A 14,176-nucleotide genomic window follows, 5' to 3' on the forward strand; every position below is an offset into this window, starting at 1 on the left:
ACCACGCATGCCCTTAGACTGCCCACACTGTACTTAGGCCGGCCTCTTCCACCCCAGCCCCCATGTGCTGGTGTCTAGTGGTTCTGATCCAGAATTCCCTTCTAACACTCGACAGGCAGCGGGCCTTGCTGGGAGCCCCTTGGAGCCCTTCTTTCCTCCTCCCACCCAACTCCCTGTCCCATCCGTCTTTTACCTTTTCTATCAAACTATAAAGTTCTCATACCTTGTGCAATTTTCAGAGGAAAGAACTCCTGTCTGGTTGTAAGAAGGAGAAAGAAGATAAAGATATTCTCTTCACTTGGAAGAAACTTTCGAGAATGCTTTTCAATGCTTTATGCACATCACCCCCACTTCTCAAACAGCTTTAGTGCCATTGTTCCTCCACTCTTGACCTTTCAGGGGCTCTTACCTTCTGATTAGACCAAAACACTGTGTTTATTTCAGTTAATGAATTTTTTGCCTTTACAGCACTGTCTCTTAAATATATAAATGTGTGTGTGTATATGTGTGTGTATAATATATATATTGAATATATCATATATTGAATATATGTGAATATATATATCATTCAACACCTTAACAGTTTTTAACAACAGTACTAAAGAGAATAAACCACAACTTTCAGACACTTCAGGAAACCGTTCATATTCTTGATACAAGTATTTCTTAGTAGCACATCTCACATAAACTTCCGATCGGCTGGCATTTTCCTCTAGGCAGGACTGGGTTGAACACTACGTGTTTTATCCATACTGCTGAAAAGCCATTCTAGCTAATACGTATCCATTGTTCATCCCAATGTCCATCTATACTGCATTAACCAATCATTTATGTCTGAATTTTTAGAAGTAGTTTAGGCAAAAACTCCCAGACGTTATCGGTATTTTTTTTTTTGCCGCTCTATGTGATGATCTTCACAGTAAAAGCTACCCTTAAATAACCTAGAGATTTATCAAACCCCAAACTTTATAAATTAATACAACACAATCTAAATGCACCATAAATTTATATTTGTTAATTTTGATATTAGAACATTTAAACATTTCAAACTACATAAAAATATGACAAACAATATAAAATGGAAAGAAATTTGTTGACAACTTCCAAAACGTCACTATTTCTTATAGTGCAATTAAGCAACACAACAGCTCACTTAGCTCTCCAGAAAAAGTATAGTGTTTTTAGTGGAGTGATATCAACAAAAATCAACACAGTCCCACACAATAATGTCTCCAATTTATTATCTTTTCCACAGTACAAATTCTTCACAAACCAAACTTCTTTGTGGTATTCAAAGTCTGTAAACAAGTGCCCGAATCCCCACGTCCCCAACCTCAGTTTAAGCTTGTGAATGTAAGTCCTTCAATCAAGTTTTAACTCTTCCACGTGCGTAAGGAAATCAAGAGTCTTCTCTCCTTAAATTATTTATATTTTATCAGCCTGCAATGCAGTAAATCACAGTGAAAGCCCTGGGAAAAACAAAACAACATGATCTTTACAGCAGGACTTGAAACTTTATAATATTAAATGCATTTATAGAAGCTTCCCATAATAAAAGCGTGGGTTTTCATTTCCAGAAATCAAGTCAATTAGAAACCCTAGGTTCTACTTAAAAATCCATTTTGATCTAAAAGTGAAAACAGTCCCCTATCCATAGTCATTTTATAAACTCTATACAGTTTCACTTGCAGAGATTTTTTTTTTTCCAGTCTGGAAAACGGTAGTGCAATTAGTTTTACTTTGTTTAAGTCATTTAGTCCAGGATGTAAATAGCTCTGTGGAAAGATAAGAAGATGGTGTGGTAAACAAGAAATTTTTGCAAGCCCATGCTGGCTTACTAGTCCATTAAAGCTTGTAAGTCCATAGTGGCTTTCAACAAAATGTTATATATACATCACTAATAACAAAGCAGAAATAAATAGGCAAAAATGACTGTAAACTGTCTCATTCTTAATGATTTTTCAGTATAACTGGCTTGACGAACTGATTATATAGTCATTTAAATAGGCAGACAGTAGACAGTTGCCCCTGGGACAGTCCACTATGACATCCAGTCTGGAAAGCCCCAATGGAGTTACATTCCTAAAATTAAAACAAAAAAGGGGGAGTGGAGGACGGGAGATAAAGAGTTTAAAGATGCCACTTGAATAAATTCCATCAAGTCAGCCAGTTCACTTAGATTTCTTCTTAAAAAGGCTTTTAATTTTTGATGGCTTTTTGCTTTTCTCTCCATTATGACAAAGATCGTGCGGGATGCTGCTTATCCTGGCAACATGTGGGGCTTCCTGAACTGGTTTACTGTCGTTGCCAGCAGAGGAACAGGACGTGTGGCGAGGTTTAGGCACCGGGATGCCACTAGAAAGCTGGTTCATGCTACAGGACTTCTCCAAGATGCCATTGTACACTTTGCTGGCAGGACTGAAGATCATACTCTTTGTTTCTGTCAGACCTACACAATCTGGAGAACCCCGAGAGATATCTGCAGTTATGGGTGAATCTCCTCGGGATGAATCCTCTAGAGAGAGCTCATCTCTTGATATCTTTCGAGGAGACAATGTTTGGTATATCTCAAGGCTTGAAGGAGGAGACTGTTTCCTTCCAATGGAAGAATTTAAGGAGTCACATTCTGAGGCCGTGTCTGGCACTTCCCTGGATGAGACAGAGACAAAGGTAACATTTTAAATCAGTATTTTCTAACACTACCAGCAGACATGCTAACTAATTCTAACTAAAACAACTTCTATTTCTAATCCATCAAAATGTAAAAGGGAGAAATACTAAAAGTCTATACACATTCTGACAAAATTAGATTATTTTAAATAATATAACTTAGTAAAACTCAATGTTTAGTATGTAACATACACTATAATAATGAAATCTTCCAATTAAGAAACATAACTCATGCTATATCTTTCAATTGTCAGAGACAAGAAAATGTTTAAAGTTTACAGATTTTTTTTTTTTAAATCTCAGCTACTTTGGTGTTTTGTTTCAACACTGAGTATTTTTCTTCCTAAATCACATAGCTGACATTACATATTTTAAAAGATGAACTTTAGTCACGGTCTCTCCTTTTCCTTCTTAGTTATTAAACGGATGAAATTTAGCTTCCTGAGGAAGGAAAAAAGGAATATAGTTAAGCTAAAATGTAAGTTCTCCCAAGTTTAGAAACAGGAGAAGGAAGCTGACATACAACTGGGGGGAGGGGAGTGGGAGTGAAGGGAGGCAAAAGTCAGTGATGTCACCTGATTTTTTAAGAAGCAGACAGTCAATAAATTCTCACAGTTTATTCCTTCTCCACGTAAAGAGAGAAGAGAAATAAGAAAGATAAGAAAAAGTTCACAACCTCGAGGCCAAAAAACAGTAGATGCTATTAGCCATTCCTGCAAAATATCCCTCAAATCCAACACCTGTCACTCCCCCGCTGCTACCATCCCTATTCCTGAACTACAGTGAAGTCACCTCAGTGATTGCAAGAACTTCCTAACTGATCTCCCTGCTTCCCTTCTTGTTCCTCCCTCCTAGCTACTGCTCTATACAGATGCAAAGGGGTTTTTAAAAATCGAGTGCATCATTCACTTACTTGCTCAAAACTTTCCAATGCTTCCTCCCCTAGTCAGGTTAAAAACCCAAAGACCTTGCCAAAGTCCACAGAGCCCAGTACAATCAGAACCATGGCTATGGCTCCAGCTGCAGGCCTCAGAACTTTGTCTTACTACACTATGCCTCCCTCTTTGTTCTCCCCAAGATGCCAATCCCATGACTCCCTCGGGGCTGTGCACTTCCTGATCCCTCTGCCTCCTATTTTCCTTCCCTCCATCTCTACAGGGCTTAATGCCCCAGGTCATTCAGGTCACTGCTCAGCTGCTCTCTCTCCAGAGATAAACTCCTTGGCACACAAAAGATAACAGTATTCTTTTATCTGACTTTAGTTAGCATCCCAGAACATCCCACCACCTCAAAACATATTTTATATTAACTTTTTATAGTCACTTTCTCCAGAAGAAAGAAAATGAGGACAGGGAATCTTACTAACTTCTGTATTCTCTGCACTGGAATGGTGAGAAGCAAGTTCACAGGGTATTCAATAAATATGTGATGAACGAACAAATGAATGAGAAACAGATGAAAGCAAAGAAAAAGAGAAAAGACCTTAGATAATAGAGATCATGTCTTACTTATTTTTGTATGTACCACACGGGATACAAATACTGTTCACTCTATAAAAGAAATGATTAAGAAATAAAAAGTAGAGTTAAGATAAAAAGTAACTGGCAGAAGAAATACAGTAGGAGAAGGAAGAGAGCTAAAGACAGAAGAGAAAGACAAGGACACATATGATCATAATCCACCAGCTAGAACGAGGCCAGAACCTTGTCTCACTTGTCCTAGCAGCTCAAGTTATCAGCAAGTGCACAACATACATCGAGGACCTAAGTTCATATTTATAGAATAAATGAACTGAATGATCTCTCACCTTGGATGACCTGTTATTACTATCATTATTCACGCAGTGATATTACCTCTGATGTGCATTTCATGTTAATACCGCATTTTAGATCTGTATCTTACTCAAAGTATTTAATCACTTCTCTGTACTTCACTCACACATGTATGTGCAGATTGTTTCTATTACACTCCAAGCTCTCAGAAGGTACCAAATCCCCTGGGCAAACAGACTTAAACGATGATTTCATGTAATACAGTTACATGTGCTGCATCATTTTTAAGTGCTTTTACAATATGATAATGGGGGTGCTAACAGAGGGCGAGAGGAAGTTCAGATAAGAAGAAATGACTCAGTAGTTGGTCACTGGTAGGGACTTTTCTATTAGCTTCTTTTGGAGTTGGGCATCCATTAATTGTATAGCATATATCACTATTCCTGAAGCTGTCCAGGTCCCAGAGCCAGAAGCTGATTTAGTTACAATTTTATAAATTTACTTTCTACTCTGCTAGGTGGTTTGGCTGCTTTGTGTGTGAAGTTCTGAGCTAGGTTAAAAATATTTCAAAAACGGTCTCTAAAATCTAAATAGTATGTGAAAAGAATACTGATCTGAGGTAGGACTCCTAGATTCCAGTACTGGTCCTGCCATTTATCAGCCACACAACCTTGGGCAAATCACTTAAATTAACCAGGTCTCAATTTTCCTGTCAGAGTATTTGATTAATCTCTAAAATTATTCCTCATTCTAACATCCTTATTCCAAAACAAATAATAATCTGAAGTGTTGCTACTTCCACAGAACTAGTGAGATTTGGGGTGTAAGGTATAGTATAATCTCTGACTCTTAAAGTGTCCCATTTTTTCTAGAGCATATATTCTTTGGAATGTTGAACCTGATGTGTACTATTTATTTTATTTTTCTATTTCTTTTTTTCTCACTGTGAGGTATAGGTGAATTCATGTCAGTTTAATGCCTATATAACAAGACTCAACTCAAGGTAAGGTTTAAATGAGTGTATATATGCACATAATGCATAGAACATAAAAGATCAGTAAATAGTAAATGTCATTACTATTACTATTTTGTAAGGATTCTAGTGGTTCATCATGTAAACATGTAAGAGACTAAATTAGGAAAAGTTTTCTGCAGCTAAATTCTCTATTTATGAGCTACCTGTGAATTTCCGACACTATTAGTTGAAATGAAAACGAAACATTTCCACAAATGCAGAGATTCTATTGGACAGCAGCACTCTAGAGTCTTCCTATTAATTTCCATAAGCCACACAAAATTAGTTCTGTCCCTATTGCCATCCTGTGGGTGACGATAGTTATACTGCAAAGGTTATACAAAAAGCTAATCAGAAAGTGCTACCCAAGCAAAGCTGCACAAATTCTCCAACTCTAACAAGGACACAAACCTTAGACCTTCTCCTCGGGAATATTCTCTCATAAAATCTACTTTCACTAGTAGATAAAAACAATCATGTATGAAAATTATTATTCGATGATGATGCCAACTAAAGAATCACATGATAGAAGCCACAAAAGATCACTGAGAGCATCGAGCCCACTCCCTTTAGTTTTGTTTCTCACGTAGGGACAGGAAGACTTCAGAGCTGCATAGCGACAATGTGTGAGCAAAGTCAGAAACTGGCATCGGTTTCTGTCACTCAATATCCCACCGCTCCTAAAGAGAGATGTGGTTTGGAAGGAGACATCCTTAGTTGCAACGGGTCTCTTGGAGCATGATGGTCCTCAAGCTGGACTAGAACACACTGCTGCTATACCCATTCAATACAAATTCTTACATTTTCTTTCATCTTTGGCATTTGATATTTCCTGTTTGCTAGTAAGTACTAGCACATAACAGAAAAAAAATCAATGAGTGGCAATAAATATTTTAAAAATTCAGTCATATTTAATATTTCTTTGTGTATATTTAAGTTTATGCCTTTGTGTTTTACAATAAAACTATTCATAAGACAAATCTGTGTTCTGAGACTTGAGTCAGTTGTGCAGTGGTCTCTAAGCAGTTGTATGTCCAAATATCTATACTGTCTGTGGTGGCCAGAACGCTAAGATGGTCCCTAAATCGCTAGTCTTGGTGTAAACACATGTATTCTTCCGGTTATTCCATCAAACACTAACAGAGGTGCTGCTATGAAGGGATTCTGCAGATGTAATTGGGGCCCCAAACTAATCTATCTTAATATGCAGAAACTATTACCCAAGTGAGCCTTTTAAATTGGGTCCAGAGATTAGAGATGGGGCAAGTCAGAAATACCAAGGAAAGAGAGGACTTGACAGAAGGGACAGTTTCTGTTGTGTGCTTTGAAGATGGAGGCCCATACAGCAAGGAGTACTGTGGCCACTAGGAACTGGGAGGGGCCCCCAGCTAACAGCAAGCGTGGGAACAGGACCTCAGGGCTATAATCACAGGAACTGAATTCTGTCACAAGCAAATGAGCTCTGAAGTGGCCCTCAGGCTCCAGAGAAGAACAAGGCCTGGCAAACACCTTGATGTTAGCCTTGTGAGACCCTGTGCAGAAAACCCAGCCACACCAAGCCTGGACTTTGACATGCAGAACTAAGAGCTAATAAAGGGATATTGCTTGAAGCCACTAAGTTTATGGTAATTCGTGATGCAGCAACAGAAACTGAATCCAAAGTGTCTGCTCCTCCCCCTCCTCAGGCCCACCTCCCATCCACCCCACCCAATATGTACTGCAGTTGGTTCACTGCCAATACCATTGCTTTTCAGCAGAGAAGTAAATGGCCTCCTCCTCCTCCTCATTTCGATAAAGGACAGGACAACTTGACACTGACAGGATATCGGGGTCAGGGGAAGGCAAGGAGTGCTGCGGGTGCTGGGGGTGGTGGGGGTGCCGGGTGTGGGCCTGGTGCGGCGTGTGAGGAGGGAGCTGGGCACGAGGACACTGCGGTGAGGCTGGCACAATGCTGCGACGGGAGCGGCACAGGCTGCTGCTTCGGGCGAGCGACCCCGCAGGCTTGGCCATGGTCCCTGAAAACAAGCAGAAACACACAAACGGGCTCATGAGACCAGTGTTGCTTCTAGGCACAGCACAGACACACATGTCCTGGTCCTGCCTCCACTAACAGGTCACGTCACCATGGAGCCAGCACTCACTAGAGTAGCTGCACTATGGTCGCCACCTCTACCACCTGGACTGCTTCCCAGGAAGGTGAAGAAATACAAAAACAATAGAATAAAAATGAAAACAGTCTAGAAAATAAACAGAAGAGAACATAAACCCATGAGGCTCTAATATTACATCTGACATTACTAACTACAAAGGCTTGAAAATTTGCCCAAGATGATAAATCCTTACATTTAAAAATCAATAGAGAATGTGTACATGTATACTTCGTAGCAAAACTTTGTGTGAATTTTACCATTAAAAGAAGAAAACTATCAGTAAAAAAAAAAAAATAGCTTGAGATTATCTCTTGAGATAGTGTGACTTGTCTGAACTTGAAGTTTTATTGTTTTCATGTTTCAAGTTTCAATTTAAATTCTAGTTAGTTAACATATAGTGTAATATGGTTTCATATTATAACAGAATTTAGTGATTCATCACTTATATACAATACCCAGTACTCATCACAAGTGCACTCCTGAATGGCCGTCATCCATTTAGCCCATTCCTTACCCATCTCCCTCCATCAGTCTTCAGTTTGTTCTCTATCATTAAGAGTCTTTTATGGTTTGCCTGCCTCTAAGAAATTTTAAATCAAGTCATTGAAATACTGTCTCCTAGCCAGTAAGGCAAAGATCTGACCAAAAGTTGTTTCCTGAACACTGATTACTACGGAACTAACTAGAAGTCTTAGATACTCTTGTTTCTGCTACCAGTCTCAGTCTAGACCGATGCAGGTAGAAAACTTCGGCTGCAGCACCAGAACATCACACTGGTGGCCTTCTCACACCCCAACATTCTGTAAACCCTCATTCCTACATCTTTTTACAAAAATGTGCTCCTTTTGAAACTCACACTATTAAGCTGTATGAATCTACCACCTCTACTCCAGTCATTACTTCCCAGTCATTCCCTTACCAATCAACCCAACCTATCATCAAACTTGGGCAATCTCATTTATAAATAAGACCTTCCGACACCTTAATTCATCATGGTTTCCCCTCTTCTCAAGACATCTATGCCGTCACTCACTCTCCAACTTTGTCTTGCTGTCTTGAGATCACTGCTCCATTTTTGATATTACAAGTTAAGACAGACAATTGAGATTCTGACCATGTTTCTACCTTTCTAGTTCACACATTCTGCTCCTTCCACTTTGTCTGTCCTATTCTCGACCCCAAGTTCAAGCACCTTACTCTACTGATTAGGCCTTTTGTTAGCTTTATATTCAACTTCTTTCTATTTCCCAATAGCATTTAAAAATCAATGCTGAACAATAAACCTAAAAAACAAACCGATAAACAGCAGCAGCAACAAAAAATCCTCCTCTGTCTTCACTCTGTTTTTCAACTGACATAACCTCTCTCCCCTTTTATGAAGAATTTTATCTGTTCCTTTCTCCACTACTTCACCTTAACTCATTCATCAAAGAAAGTATGAAGTGCTCACATACAGTTTGGCTGCAACTGTTCTCAACAAAGTCACAATCTACTTCCTTGTTGCTAAATTCAACAGATAACTCAACCCTTTCCTGACATTTGACCAGCACCTGACACTGATTATTATTTTGTCCTTCCCTTGACTTCTCAAAGCACATTCACACACTGTGCTGTTTTTATACAACAGAATAAAGAAAAATAATATAAGTGATCTCCTCAAATTAGGCAGGAAAAAATTTGGTAAAATTTAACAGCCACTGATTTAAAAGAAAGATCATTCTTAGCAAAATAGGAATAAAATTTCCTTAACTTAAAAGCAACCTACCAAAAACACAGAGCAAACAATAATTTAATAAATAAATAAAAATCATATTTCATGATGAAATACTGGGAGTATTCTCCTTGAAGTCAGAAATGGCAATCATTATTGCCTAAAATCACCGCTTCCATTCAACATTTTTTTAAAAAAAGATTTTTATTTATTTGTTGACAGAAAGAGATCACAAGTAGGCAGAGAGGCAGGCAGAGAGACAGGGAAGGAGGCTCCCCGCTGAGCAGAGTGCCCAATGCGGGGCTTGATCCCGGAACCCTGGGATCATGACCTGGGCCGAAGACAGAGGCTTAACCCACTGAGCCACCCAGGCGCCCCATCCAACATTTTACTGAAGGTCTTAGACGGGGGGAAAAAGGGAGGGAAGAAGGCATTAGGGCTGAAAAGGGAAAAAACAACTTATTATTATTATTGCCTAAACAAAAATCCAAACGACTCCTAAGAGAATTTAGCATTTCTGTATGTAACATCAGCTTAGCAAAGTCAATAGCAGTTCCCTTTACATTGGCAACAAGCAAAAAAAAAATTTTTTTTTAATATTTTATTTATTTGACAGAGAGAAATTACAACTAGGCAGAGAGGCAGGCAGAAAGAGAGGAGGAAGCAGGCTCCCCGCGAAGCAGAGAGCCCGATGCGGGGCTCGATCCCAGGACCCTGGGATCATGACCTGAGCCGAAGGCAAGAGGCTTTAACCCACTGAGCCACCCAGGCGCCCCTGAAAAAAAAAATTTTTTAAAGAGAGGTAACATGTAACTACAAACAACAACAATAACAAAAAACACTATGAGGTATCCAGAAATTAATCTTTTTTAAAAAGATGTGCAAGAAGAGTGCAGAGAAAAATTTAAATTTTAAAGATGTAAAAGCAGATCCCAATAAATGAAACTTATGAATAATAACTTTCCCCAAATAGATCAATAAATTCAAAGAAATTCCAATAAAATCTCAATCCATAAATTTAGGATTCACTTATGAATCCTAAAATTCATATTGGCCAAAACAGCAATTGTGAATTTGAATAATAAAGGAAAATGCAGACCTATCAAGCCTCAACACTTACTATAAACTATAAAATAGCAACTAAAGCAGAATGGAACCAGTGGAACAGAACAGAGAGCCTGGACGCATGTATGCACCAATGGAGAGAAGTAGGATTACAAACCGGTAGGGACAGACCAGGAATGAGGCTGCGACAACTGTTTGTCCATACATCAGGAGATATATTTAGATTCCTATCTCACAATACAAACAAAAATAACTTCCAGGTAGATTAAAAGACTAAAGGATTAAAGCAAGTCTGAAACTTTTACGAGAGCAAATCTGTTATCTTCTGAAAAAGACATAAAAAGCACAAATCAATTTCATAAATTTGTCATTGGAAATGTATTTTTAAAACCCCTATGATCAAAAAAGAAATAAATAACACAGCTGAGTAACAAAGAAAAGCCAAAGCCTGAAAGCTATCTACAACCATCAAAGAGCTGGAAAATATTAAGACAAATTCTCCCGGATCAGTAAGGAATCTTGGGAGAGATTCCACGGTAGGAACAAGCAACTCAGAGAGGAAGAAATCTGAATACAACTACCATTAAATGAACTGGAAATCAATCTCAGTAGTCATCAAGGAAATAAAAATTTTAATCACTTTATGGTATACCACAGCCATTCAAGTTACAAAACAAATAAATCAGATCATTCTAAGTATTGATGAGGATATGGGCAGACAAGCACTCTTCTAAAGGTGGGTGTATAAATCAACAATCATTTTGAGAGCAACCTTGCAATGACTAGGAACAGCAGCCCTCCCAAGGACTAAAAGTGATCCATTTTCTAGGTGTCTACTCAGAGAAACTCTCAAAATTATGCACAAAAAGATAAAGGTAAGGTAAGGATGCTCACTGCAGTACTGTCTGTAAAGGCAAAAAAGTACAAAGATCCTACCTTAGTAGAAAAATGGGTTAATAAACTGTGGTTTGTGATTATAATGAATAAATAGATACACTGTCATTAACTCATATTAAACAGTTACAGTGAATTTTAATAAAGCTGTATATGAACACGGAAAATTTACAACATACGTGTGAGCAAAAAGAGCTGCAAAACATTACCGAGAGTTTGATAATTTACATAAATTTTTAAACAACTGTATCTATTATTTGTAGGTACATCTGCAAGTAATAAAAGTACAATAGGCTTTAGAACAGTATACAACTTAGAAGAGTGGGAAGGGAAGGCCATATGGTTTAGCTATATGTACAGCAGTTTGTTTTCAGAAAAAGGGATGAAGAGAGCAAAATGTTAAAATCATTTATCTTTGTAGTAGGTGGGCATTTAATTTTCAGTACTTTTAAGTACATCTGAATGACTTTATAATAAGAAATTTTAAGTAAATTGGTACCACATTCCCCACTATGAATATTTAGCAGATACTATAAAAGTAACAAGAAAAAACTATGATCTCTTCTCCCACCCACAAAGAGCTAAACTTTGATAATATTTTCCCTTTTTTCTTCACACATAATTAAACATAGACAATATTATTTTGTGTATAGTTTCACAATCTTTTACTTTGCTCTTAACATACCACAGGTATGTTTCCTTGCCACTATTTCACACTTAGACAATTTACACATACCTATGGTACAAATTTAAAACTTCTCAGAGGGTACAAAATAAAGAGGCCTTCATCCTACTCTAGACTCTAGTCTGACTGCCAGGAGTTTCCCATTTATCAGCTCTAGAAATTATGCTTTCATAACTAGGCAAAGTGGAGTATCACTGCTGTGCCACTGGGTGGAGGCAGAGCTCTCAAAGTGTGATCTTAGGCAAGAGTTTTTTTCACAGATAATAAATTTGGTCACAGAACTTCTAAATCATCAAACTAAAAATCAACTCATACTTTTTTCATATTTTAAATTTCTTTGTATATCACAATCACTGAAAACCTAAGACAACTATTCACATATAGATGTTTTGATCCATCGAAAAGAACTTTTAAAAAAGGAAAGAAAAAAAAAACTAGTTAACTTAGGGAATACATCTTCACGTATACTAATACTGAATAATTATGGATTCTAAGAAGGAACTGTGATTTTTAAAAGCTATAGTTTTCAAACAAAATCATACACTTATGAATCAGTGTAGCATTTGGCAAGCTTAAGGGCATATAATTCATATAAACACAAGACAATATTCAAAGAGCAGAGCTGGCCCAGATATAGGTATAACTTTGCACCAGAACTACTTTGTGGCACAGGACAAGTGAGATGAACAAGGTCACATATTCCAGGGTTCACGGCATTTATTATCTGTCCTATGTTCTTTATTGTGTTAAGAGTTTAGTGCCTCCCCAACTGACTTGCGTTATCTCTCTATCATTAAACAAGAGAGAGCCACAGAAATGAACACAAATGCATAGTCATTCACTATTTATTTGTAAATTTAGGGCTTTATTTCCTAAAATTGTTCTAAAAATTAGAACACTTTGTAAATCATAACATCAGGAAAAATGTAACAATTGGATAAAAAGAATTCAAACTGGAAAATGTTTATATATCATGACTGATTTGTCTTAAAACTAAAATTTCTATTTAAGTTTTCAACCAATTAGCGATTAAATTCTGCTTTCTATTCTTTGGAATCCTGTTTTATCTACAGTTTCCAAAAGGTCACAAAGATTGGGAAAGTTATTCAGCCAGGCAATAACAAGGATGAAAAGTTTTTCAAATGATTTCTAATATAAGAAGAACATACCATTTATTTATTTATTTATTTATTTGACAGAGATCACAAGTAGACTGAGAAGCAGGCAGAGAGAGAGGAGGAAGCAGGCTCCCTGCTGAGCAGAGAGCCCAATGTGGGGCTCGATCCCAGGACCCTGGGAACACGACCTGAGCCGAAGGCAGAGGCTTTAACCCACTGAGCCACCCAGGCGCCCCAAGAACATACCATTTTAAATTCAACTCTCTATAACTTTGCAAAAACTCCATATATTAATAAATTCTAAAAATGATTAACAAAATCTAAAATAACTGAATTTAACCTTCCTACTGAAACATATTCCTTACAGTGTAAAAATTCAAAGAATATTTATGTTTAATTTTTACATATTATTTTTACATATTTTATATTTATGTTTTACATTTATTTGTTTGTTTTATTTTTACATACTGTTTTTACATATTTTACATTTATGTTTGTTTTATGTTTATAGCATAAACAAGGCAACATACGAAAACTGTACATTTTAAAACCACCTTTGAGAGGAATTCCATTTTCTAGCAACAACAAAAAAATGTTCTTCTAAACACAAGCACAGTTTAATTCTGCTTAAAAGTAAACTGAGCCAGTGCATCATGAGTTAAAAATATAGCAGGATAAACTCTTTAAATAAAAGGATAGAGAACTGGAAAAGTGAAACAAAAAACCCCATGCCCACTGGGAATGGTAATGCAATTTCAAATAAATCACAGACCAGCCCAAAGTCACACGTTGGTTAGTCAGTGGTACCAAGATCTTCCCCTAATTTTTACTTTCTACTATAGATTAAGCTGTCATTCGAAAGAATACTTACCCTCAAAACTCAGCACTTCATTCATACAATATTTAGCACGTATGATGTACTACTCTATGTATATGTATATAGACACACACCTGATTATTCTCACATAGTAAAGAGAAATTATTAACCAGAAAAGGAAAAAAGAGAAAATGATGAATGAACAAATTTTTCATCATAGGTTTCAAAGTCAATGATTCATAAAACGCATGCCAGAAAGTTACTTGAAAAACTGTACAA

General features: G+C 37.3%; 1 protein-coding gene across 2 annotated transcripts in view; it reads right to left on the minus strand.

Moving 5' to 3' along the window:
- Window positions 1–989: 989 nt before the first annotated feature.
- STIM2 (stromal interaction molecule 2) overlaps window positions 990–14,176 on the minus strand; it is a 161,122-nt gene continuing 147,935 nt past the window's right edge. For both annotated transcript variants that reach the window (XM_045997240.1, XM_045997239.1), the window contains 2 exons: window positions 7,199–7,472; window positions 990–2,649 (listed from right to left, as the gene is read on the minus strand). In XM_045997240.1, the coding sequence (XP_045853196.1) occupies window positions 2,172–2,649; window positions 7,199–7,472 (752 nt within the window). In that variant the 3' untranslated portion in view covers window positions 990–2,171. The remainder of the gene's footprint in view (window positions 2,650–7,198; window positions 7,473–14,176) is intronic.

The sequence above is a fragment of the Meles meles genome, chromosome 2 (assembly GCF_922984935.1).
Source record: "Meles meles chromosome 2, mMelMel3.1 paternal haplotype, whole genome shotgun sequence".
Taxonomy (NCBI): Eukaryota; Metazoa; Chordata; class Mammalia; order Carnivora; family Mustelidae; genus Meles; species Meles meles.